The following is a 10000-nucleotide window of genomic DNA, read 5'->3' as shown; positions in this document are numbered from 1 at the left end:
CTCATCTAGGAGGGGTGGAGAGACCTCAAAGAGACACACAGTCCAGGCTCACACACACACACACGTGTACACACACACACACACACACACGTACACACACACTCGCTGACACACACACACACACACACACGCACACACACACACACACACACACACACACACACACACACACACACAGGTACGCACACACTGCATATTGAGTGAGTTTGGAACATTTGTGTGTCTAATAATAATAATAATTAATAATTCATTAAATGTATATAGTGTAGGAGTGACGGCAATAACAGGACGATGTAGTCGGTTTGCCGGTAGAAAAACAATCATGTGCTTTATTCTCACTCTCTGCATGCGTACTGACAACAACAAACATTCATTCAACTCTGTCCCACTTATATCCCGTCATATCAGCCGCTAAGCAGCCTGGGTGATTGAGTCAACACCAACATATAAGAAAGGCTGGAACGCCGTGAATTAGGAATACTTTGCTCACTAGCGAGCGGTCACTACACACGTCCCCCCAGAATTCACAAGAACCGGCCCCAAAAAACGGTCAGGGACTCTGATAACTCGCCCAAAGCGACTCTGGCGCCCTTGAGCAGGCACAGGAGACCGAGGCAGGGGAAAAAACACAGGCGAACGTTTGGCCGGCCTCGGAAGGCAGGGCAGGGGGTCTGCAGGAGCTAGGGTCGGGGCTGTTTTAACAGGGGGGCGACCGCGGCGGGGCGGGAGGGCCACCTCGACGGGACGGTCCAAGTCCAGATGAGCTGGCTTAAGGCGATCCACCGAGATGCGTTCCTTACTACCCCCCATGTCGATAATAAAGAATTTGTCGCCTGTCTCCACGACCCGGTAGGGACCATCATAGGGCGGTTGCAGGGGGGCTCGATGGGCGTCTTGGCGGATGAAGACATACCCCGATGCCTTCAGATCAGGCGGGACACGTACTTTAGGAACGCCGTGGCATGAGGTAGGGATCGGCCGGAACGACTTGGCCTTGTCCAGCAGAGCACTTCGCTGTTCTGGTGCTGACCAGGGGACCGTAGCACAAGGGAGGAAATCCCCCGGAACCCGGAGGGGTTGGCCGTACACCAGCTCAGCAGAGGATGAAAGAAGGTCCTCTTTAGGTGCAGTACGGAGTCCCAGCATCACCCAAGGAAGCCTGTCGACCCAGCCGCCGCCCCGGAGATCGGCTTTAAGAGCAGCCTTCATGGACCGGTGAAAACGTTCACACAGGCCATTGGCCTGTGGGTGATAAGCCGTAGTGCGGTGGAGGGAGACACCCAGCTGCTGAGTAATGGAAGTCCATATGCCAGAAGTGAACTGGGCCCCCCGATCAGAGGACAGGTCTGAGGGGACCCCAAACCGGGCGACCCAGGTGCCGATGAATGCGCGGGCCACCTCAACTGTGGTAGTCTCCGTCAGTGGGACGGCCTCTGGCCAACGGGTGGTTCTGTCTACCATCGTCAGAAGGTGAGTGTATCCCCTGGAGGCGGGAAGGGGACCCACCAGATCAATGTTGACGTGGTCGAAGCGTCTTTCAGGGACCGTGAACCGCTCCAGCGGGGCCTTAACATGACGATGGACCTTTGCCCGTTGGCATGGCACGCAGGTCCTGACCCACCCACCAATGTCAACCTTCATCCTGGGCCAGACGAATTTCGCTGCAATCAGGCGCTGCGAAGGTTTCCTGCCTGGGTGTGAGAGGCTATGTATGGCCTCGAAAACTTGCCGTCTCCAAGCATGTGGAACCACTGGGCGCGGCTGCTCCATGGACACGTCACAAAGCAGCGTCGTGCCGTCGTCGCTGAAGGGGATGTCCGCCAACTGGAGGCCAGAAACTTTAGTCCTGTATTCCTGGATGTCTGGGTCCGAAGCCTGATCCGCAGCCATACGGGCGTAGTCGATGCCGAGATGGACAGCCCCGATAGTGGCACGAGAGAGGCAGTCAGCTACGGGGTTGTCCTTTCCCGCCACATGCCGAATGTCTGTAGTGAACTCTGAGATATAAGCCAGATGACGCTGCTGCCTGGCAGACCACGGCTCCGACACCTTAGCCATGGCAAAAATCAACGGTTTGTGGTCCACAAAAACCGTGAATGGACGAGCCTCCAGCAGGAACCGGAAGTGCCTGATTGCCAAGTACAGGGCGAGGAGCTCTCGGTCAAAGGTGCTGTATTTTTGCTCACTGGAGCGGAGTTGTCGGCTGAAAAATGCCAGGGGTTGCCAAACCCCCTTGACCAGCTGTTCGTAAACGGCTCCGACGGCATAATCTGAGGCATCAGTTGTCAAGGCCACGGAAGCCTCAGGCACGGGGTGAGTCAGCATGGTCGCGCTCGCGAGGGCTTCCTTGGTGTCTGAGAACGCCTTTGACATTTCGTCGGACCATTCGATGATGTGCTTAGGGGTCTTGCCCTTGAGAGCCCCATGCAGGGGGCGCATTAGGTGGGCAGCCTGAGGGATGAATCGATGGTAGAAATTCACCATCCCCAGGAACTCCTGTAAAGCTCTAATGCTGGTAGGGCGTGGGAGCTGCAGCACAGCGTCCACCTTTGATGGCAGCGGGACCGCCCCAGCAGTAGTGATGTGGTGGCCGAGGAAATCCATGGCAGGCAGTCCAAACTGGCACTTTGCTGGGTTGATGATTAATCCATGTTCCCGGAGGCGACTGAAGAGGAGACGGAGGTGGGATAGGTGCTCTGCCTTGGACGTGCTGGCTATCAAGATATCGTCTAGGTAGACAAACACAAAAGGCAGGTTGCCCAGCATGGCGTCCATCAATCTCTGAAAGGTCTGGGCGGCATTCTTGAGGCCAAACGGCATCCTCAAAAACTCAAACAGTCCGAATGGTGTTATAACCGCTGTCTTAGGGACGTCCTGAGGGCTAACTGGCACCTGGTGGTATCCCCGTACCAAATCCACTTTAGAAAAAATAGACGCGCCCGCTAGATGGGCTGAAAAGTCTTGAATGTGTGGAACGGGGTAACGGTCAGGTGTGGTGACATCATTTAGGCGCCGGTAGTCGCCGCACGGACGCCAGCCTCCGTTGGACTTGGGAACGAGATGGAGAGGCGAGGCCCAGGGACTGTCAGAACGGCGAATGATGCCAAGTGTCTCCATGGCTGCAAACTCCTCTTTCGCGATGGTGAGCTTGTGTGGGTCGAGGCGACGGGCCCTGGCATGCACTGGTGGGCCTTCCGTGGAGATGTAATGCATGACGCCGTGTTTGGTGGCAGCGGCCGAGAAGGTAGGTGTTGTGATGTCTGAGAACTCCAATAGAAGAGGGGAGAACTCATCAGCCGGCGAGACAGCACTGGACAGCTTCATTGTGGCTGCGTCACTGCGCTCACATGACAAGGAGCCGAACGTCTCAGCATTGACGAGTCGGCGGTTCCCCACGTCCACCAGGAGGCTGTTAGCGCAGAGAAAGTCAGCGCCTAAGAGGGGAGTAGACACTTTGGCCAACACAAAACTCCAGGTAAAACGCTGGTCAGCAAAACACAAACCCACAGTGCGCCTGCCGAAGGTAGCGATTGCACTGCCATTGGCAGCCTCAAGGGAGGGCCCTCGTTTCGCTGTTTTAATGTCTATTGCCGATACAGGCAGCACGCTCACCTGGGCCCCCGTGTCACATAGAAACCGGCGGCCAGAGAGGGAGTCAGTGACGTACAGCAAGCCTGCAGAATGGCCGGCACCCACAGCTGCTAATGAGTGGCGGCCTGTGCGTTTCCCGACACACTGAAGTTGCATGGTGGTAGGCACTTCTTAGCTTTGCTCCCGAATTTTGCATGGTAAAAGCACAACCCCGCCGGCCTCACCCGGCGGGCCACAGCAGTAGCGGAGATGGACAGTGGTTGGAACCCATACTCATCCATGGTGGCTGTAAAACACCTCTTCCCAGCTGAGAAAAATATATCCGCTTCCTTGGCTAGCTGACGAAAGTCTGTTTTGATTGAATTAGCCATAGAAAAACGAACCTGGTCTGGCAACTGTTGCAAAAAAAGCTCTTTAAAAAGAAAACACGGCTGATGGTCGCCCAGCAGAGCTAGCATGTGGTCCATCAGTTCAGAGGGTTTTGTGTCACCGAGCCCAGGGAGAGAGAGGAGCTGGCGTGCACGTTCAGATTCAGACAGACAAAAAGTATCGATGAGGTGTGCCTTCAAGGTAACATATTTGTGCTGTGCCGGTGGGTTTTCAATAAGACTCACCACTCTCGCTGCCGTTGAATTGGTAAGAGCTGCTACCACGTAGTAGTATTTGGTATTATCCACGGTAACATCTCTGAGGGCGAATTGAGCTTCAGCTTGTGCAAACCATGCTATGGCGTTTTGTTCCCAAAACTCGGGCAGCTTGAGTGAAACTGCGTTTGTTGTCATGTTCAATGATCTCCGAAAACGTTCGAGAGAAATTCAGGGTCACCAATGTAGGAGTGACGGCAATAACAGGACGATGTAGTCGGTTTGCCGGTAGAAAAACAATCATGTGCTTTATTCTCACTCTCTGCATGCGTACTGACAACAACAAACATTCATTCAACTCTGTCCCACTTATATCCCGTCATATCAGCCGCTAAGCAGCCTGGGTGATTGAGTCAACACCAACATATAAGAAAGGCTGGAACGCCGTGAATTAGGAATACTTTGCTCACTAGCGAGCGGTCACTACAATAGCGCTTTTCCGAGGCTCAAAGACGCTGACAATATGGGAGAAACGGAAAACACAGAAACAACAAGCAACAGATAACATGGGCACATGGAACACAGAGTTAGCGAACGGGGCAGGGGAGATGGTTAGGGGTAGGGGAGGTTGTATGCGTGTCCAGGTGGGGGGGGGGGGGGGGGGGGGGTTGGCCGGGATGGGGGAGATGGCTAGGGGTAGGGGAGGCTGTAGGCATGGGAGAACAGGTAGGTTTTGAGGTGGGATTTAAAAGTGAGGAGTGAGGGTGAGTCTCTGAGTGGTTGAGGGAGAGAGTTCCAGAGGCGGGGTGCAGCTCGTGAAAAGGCACGGTGACCGAAGCCTTTGAGTTTTGAGGGTGGGACAGTGAGGGGAACAATGGATGAGGATCGGAGGGTACGGGTAGGGCGGTGGGGGAGAAGGAGGTCAGTCAGGTAAGGGGGGGCCAGGCTATGGTGGGCTTTGTATGTGAGGATGAGGATTGGATACGTTCTTTGATGGGGAGCCAGTGGAGAGAGTGGAGGACAGGAGTGATGTGGTCACGGGAGCGGGTGTTTGAGAGCAGGCGGGCAGCAGAGTTTTGGACCATCTGGAGTCTATGGAGGGAGCGGGAGGTGATGCCGGTGAGTAGGGAGTTGCAATAGTCAAGGCGGGAGGAGATGAAGGCGTGGATGAGGGATTCAGCAGCGGGCGGGGAGAGGCAGTGTCTAATTTTTGCAATGTTACGGAGGTGAAAGTAGGATGTCTTGACAATGGACCTGACGTGGGGATCGAATGAGAGGGTGGGGTCCAGAATGAAGCCGAGGTTGCGAGCCAGGGGGGAGGGGGTGATGGTAGTGTCGTCAATGGTGAGTGTGATGGGTCTGGTTTTATTGAGAATGGATTTGGTGGCGATGAGGATGACTTCGGTCTTTTCACTGTTAAGTTTGAGGAAGTTGTGTGTGAGCCAGGTTTTTATTGCTGAAATGCAGTTTTCGATGCGACTGAGGGGTGGGTTCTGGGTGGATTTTGTGGTGATGTAAATCTGGGTGTCATCGGCGTAGCAGTGGAAGTCCAGGTTGAATTGGCGGATGATGTGACCGAGGGTGAGTGTGTAGCAGAGGAAGAGCAGGGGGCCGAGGACTGAGCCTTGTGGGACCCCCTGTGTGACAGAGGAGGAGGAGGAGGTGTGACCGGAGAGGGAGATGAACTGTTGTCTGTTGGTGAGGTAGGAGGTGAGCCAGTCCAGGGCGGTGCCCTCAACACCCAGTTGGCGCAGCCTTTGAAGGAGGATGGAATGGGACACTGTGTCGAAGGCTGCGCTCAGGTCTAGAAGAACTAGGATGTTGAGGGCACCGGAGTCTGCGGAGGTGAGGAGATCATTGATTACTTTGACCAGGGCTGTTTCAGTGCTGTGATGTGGGCGGAAACCAGATTGAAGGGGTTCATACAGATTGTTGGACTGGAGGTGGGAGTGAAGTTGGGCAGCGACAGCGCGCTCTAGGGTTTTGGAAAAGAATGGTAGGTTGGAGATGGGGCGGTAGTTGGAGAGGTTGGCTGGGTCAAGAGTGGGCTTTTTGAGAATGGGGGTGACAGGGGCGAGTTTGTAGATTGAAGGAACGTGGCCTTGGGATAGTGACTGATTGAAGAGGGCAGTGAGGTGGGGGATGAGGGCAGGGAGGCAGGCCTTGGTCAGGGTGGTAGGGAGGGGGTCGAGGGAGCAGGTGGTTGTTTTGGAAGCGGTGATGATAGTAGTGATGAGGGAGGAGTCAACAGGGGAGAAAGTAGTGAGAGGAGTAGGGGGAGGGTAGTGGAGTTGGAGATGGAGGCAGTCAGTGAGCTGTTGATGTGAGCGATCTTGCTGTTGAAGGCGTGGAGAAAGGAGTTGCAGAGATCAGGGGAGGAAGTTATGTTGTTGTCCGGGGGTCGGAGTAGTGTCTTGACAGTGGAGAAGATGGTGCGGGGGTTTCGGTGGCCACATCACACATAAACATGATCATACACACACACACACACACACACACACACACACACACACACACACACACACACATCTGTCATCTCTAACACAGCACCTGGTTGTTGTCCAGACACAAAGCGTGAGCTGTCAATCAATCTCCTACGTGTCCCGTCCCCCAGGACCCACACGGGGTCCTCACACACACACACACACACACACACACACACACACACACTCACACTCTGACACACACACACACACACACACACACTCACACTCTGACACACACACACACACACACACACACACCAACTCCCACTGGTCCAAGAATGATCGATTGCATGACTCAGAGGAGAGAGGGGGAGACGCATTCTACACTACACTCACTCACTCACTCTCACGCACGCGCACGCGCGCACACACACACACACACTTCTTACTCCCGTTGAAGGTAGAGTAATGAAGACAAGCAGAAAGGCAGGAGCTGTGGACTGTTCATGTAATCACATTCATATCAGACCATCTGTCTCTGCATCTCTCTCTCTCCCTCCCTCCCTCCCTCTCTTCCTCCCTCCCTCTCTCTGCCCATCTCCTATTCACCACACGTTACTCCATCTGTAATGGAGTAATGAAATGTCCTCTCTCTCCACGCGGATGCTGGGGTGGGTTTAGAGACGACCATATAGTGGCCTGGGGAGGACCAGTGGTCTAGCACCACACTCTACAGTGCACACATATGCCCATGTCGGCATGGGTTCCAATCCCAACTGATTGCCCTGCTGACATATATGCCCTGTCTCCCTTTTTCTCCTTACTTTCCTGTCTCTCTTCACTGTATCTGTCCAATAAAATGAAAAATATGAGTGGGACTGCCCCACTCAGAAAAAAAGAAACGACCATATATGGAGGTGTTTAAACACTTTAGAAACAACCATATATGGAGGTGTTTAAACGCCTTAGAAACGACCATATATGGAGGTGTTTAAACGCCTTAGAAACTACCATATATGGAGGTGTTTAAACGCCTTAGAAACGACCATATATGGAGGTGTTTAAACTCACCCAAACCGCCTAGTAGACCTCCAGGTTGGCCTGACAGACAGAAAGAACCATGCTGTGCACCCAGGTTTCATGTGTCGTCGTCCCCGACGTTGATGCTGTTATCACCGCTGAGGAGAATGTGGTGTTGAAGAAGTGTGTTTTGCTGGTTTTTGAAGTGTGTTTTAATGGTTTTTGAAGTATGTTACTGGTTTTTGAAGTGTGTGTTGCTGGTTTTTGAAGTGTGTGTTGCTGGTTTTTGAAGTGTGTTTTACTGGTTCCATGTTCCATGCTGGTTCCATGTTGATGTCCTCTCTCTCTCCCTCCCTCCCCCGCTCTCTCCCTCCCCCCCACACTCCCTCTCACCCCCTCTCTCTCCCTCCCCTCCCTCCCTCCTTCCTCCCCCCCCCCCCCCCCCCCCCCCTCCTCCCACCCCAGCCCAACACCTATGGGGTCCAGTCAGGGGGGGGGTGTGTCCCCTGCCACTGTAACTCGTTCGGGTCCAAGTCGTTCGACTGTGATGAGGCGGGTCAGTGCCGCTGCCAGCCCGGCGTTGACGGGCCCAAGTGCGACCGCTGCTCCCGCGGACACTTCAACTTCCAGGAGGGAGGCTGCACACGTAAGACAGCCTCTGATTAGAGGTTTAGAAGCCAGAGGGTAGAGGCTGCACACGTAAGACAGCCTCTGATTAGAGGTTTAGAGGCCAGAGGGTAGAGGCTGCACACGTAAGACAGCCTCTGATTAGAGGTTAAGAGGCTAGAGGCCAGTGGGAGGCTAGTGGTGGTGGAGATCCTCCGATGTCTACCTCCACCAGCCTCCCCTGAACCACACTGTCACTTATGTTTCTGAACTACTTATAGCACGTATTTTTATGCAAAAAACTGAGCATATTGTGTGTGTGTGTGCGTGCGTCCGTGCGTGTCTGTGCGTGCGTGTGTGCGCGTGTGTGTGTGTGTGTGTGTGTCTGTGTGTGTGTGTGTGTGTGTGTATGTGTGTGTGTGTGTGTGTGTGTGACTGTGTCTGTGTCTGTGTCTGTGTATGTGTGTGTGTGTGTGTGACTGTGTCTGTGTCTGTGTGTGTGTGTGTGTGTGTCCTCCAGCATGCCAGTGTACCCACATAGGGAACAACTGTGATGCCACCACGGGCCAGTGCATCTGCCCCCCCAACACCGTGGGAGAGAGGTGTGACAGGTGCGCCCCCAACACCTGGGGACACGACCTCACCACGGGCTGCAAGGTACCCCCCTCCTCCTCTCTCTCTCCTCTACTCCTATCTGTCTCATCTCACCATCTTTACACTCCTCTCTCTCTCTCTCTGCCTCCTCCTCTTTCTCTACCACTCCTCTCTCTCTCTCTCTCTCTCTCTCTCTCTCTCTCTCTCTCTTTACATGACACCCACTCTCCTTTCTTCACTTTCCACCCCCCTCCCTGTCTCTTTCTTTATCTCTCCTCTCCTCCCTCTGTCTCTCTCTTTCTTCACCTCTCCTCACCTCCCTCTGCCTTTCTCTTTCTTTACCTCTCCTCCCTCTGCCTCTCTCTTTCTTTACCTGTCCTCTCCTCCCTCCTCTGTGAGAGAGTGAATGAATCAATGGATGGATGGATTAATCAATGAACCAATGAATGAATTAATAAAGGACACCTCCACCCCCCCTGCCACCCCCCCCCAGGCGTGTGGGTGCAGTGTGGTGGGCAGCGTGAGCCAGCAGTGTAACCTGAACACGGGCTGCTGCCAGTGCAGAGACCACTTCACCGGAGAGAAGTGCAACGAGTGCAAACTGGGATACCGGGACTTCCCACAATGCATTGCGTGCGAGTGTTCGGTGGCGGGGTCGGACGTGCAGACGTGCGACGTGGAGAAAGACGTGTGCGCCTGCGCCGACCGCACCGGGAAGTGCAGCTGCAAGGTAACGTGCTAACGTGTCAACGTGTTAACGTGCTAACGTGTCAACGTTATGACATCCAACGGATGTCTGGAACAGCTGAGAGGCTGGTGGAGGTAGACATCAGAGGCTGGTGGAGGTAGACATCAGAGGCTGATGGAGGTAGAGGCTGGTGGAGGTAGACATCGGGGTAGTGTAGGGGTAGTGGTGGTCTAGTGGATAGTGAGTTGGACTTGGGATCGGAAGGTTGTGAGTTCAAATCCCGCCTGAAGCCACACCACTACTAGTGTGCCCTTGGGTAAGGCACTTAGCCCTCAGTTACTCCAGGGGGAATGTCCCTGTAATTCGTAATTGTAAGTCGCTTTGGATAAAAGCGTCTGCTAAATGGCAAAATTATTAAATTATTATTACATCGGAAGGTGGTGGAGGTAGAGGCTGGTGGAGGTAGACATCGGAGGACGGTGGAGGTGGAG

At 54.1% G+C, this 10000-nt stretch overlaps 1 protein-coding gene across 1 annotated transcript in view; it reads left to right on the top strand.

Moving 5' to 3' along the window:
* The window catches only part of lama2 (laminin, alpha 2), a gene marked incomplete at both ends in the record, with an annotated part of 430348 nt that overhangs the window by 270784 nt on the left and 149564 nt on the right, over positions 1 to 10000 (top strand). The window contains 3 exons of the mRNA XM_080534306.1: positions 8087 to 8267; positions 8748 to 8884; positions 9315 to 9551. Of these exons, the coding sequence (XP_080390432.1) occupies positions 8087 to 8267; positions 8748 to 8884; positions 9315 to 9551 (555 nt within the window). The remainder of the gene's footprint in view (positions 1 to 8086; positions 8268 to 8747; positions 8885 to 9314; positions 9552 to 10000) is intronic.

Source organism: Nansenia antarctica, assembly GCF_963989245.1.
Source record: "Nansenia antarctica genome assembly, chromosome: 6".
NCBI classification, from domain to species: domain Eukaryota; kingdom Metazoa; phylum Chordata; class Actinopteri; order Argentiniformes; family Microstomatidae; genus Nansenia; species Nansenia antarctica.
This window is presented reverse-complemented; position numbering and strand designations above follow the sequence as displayed.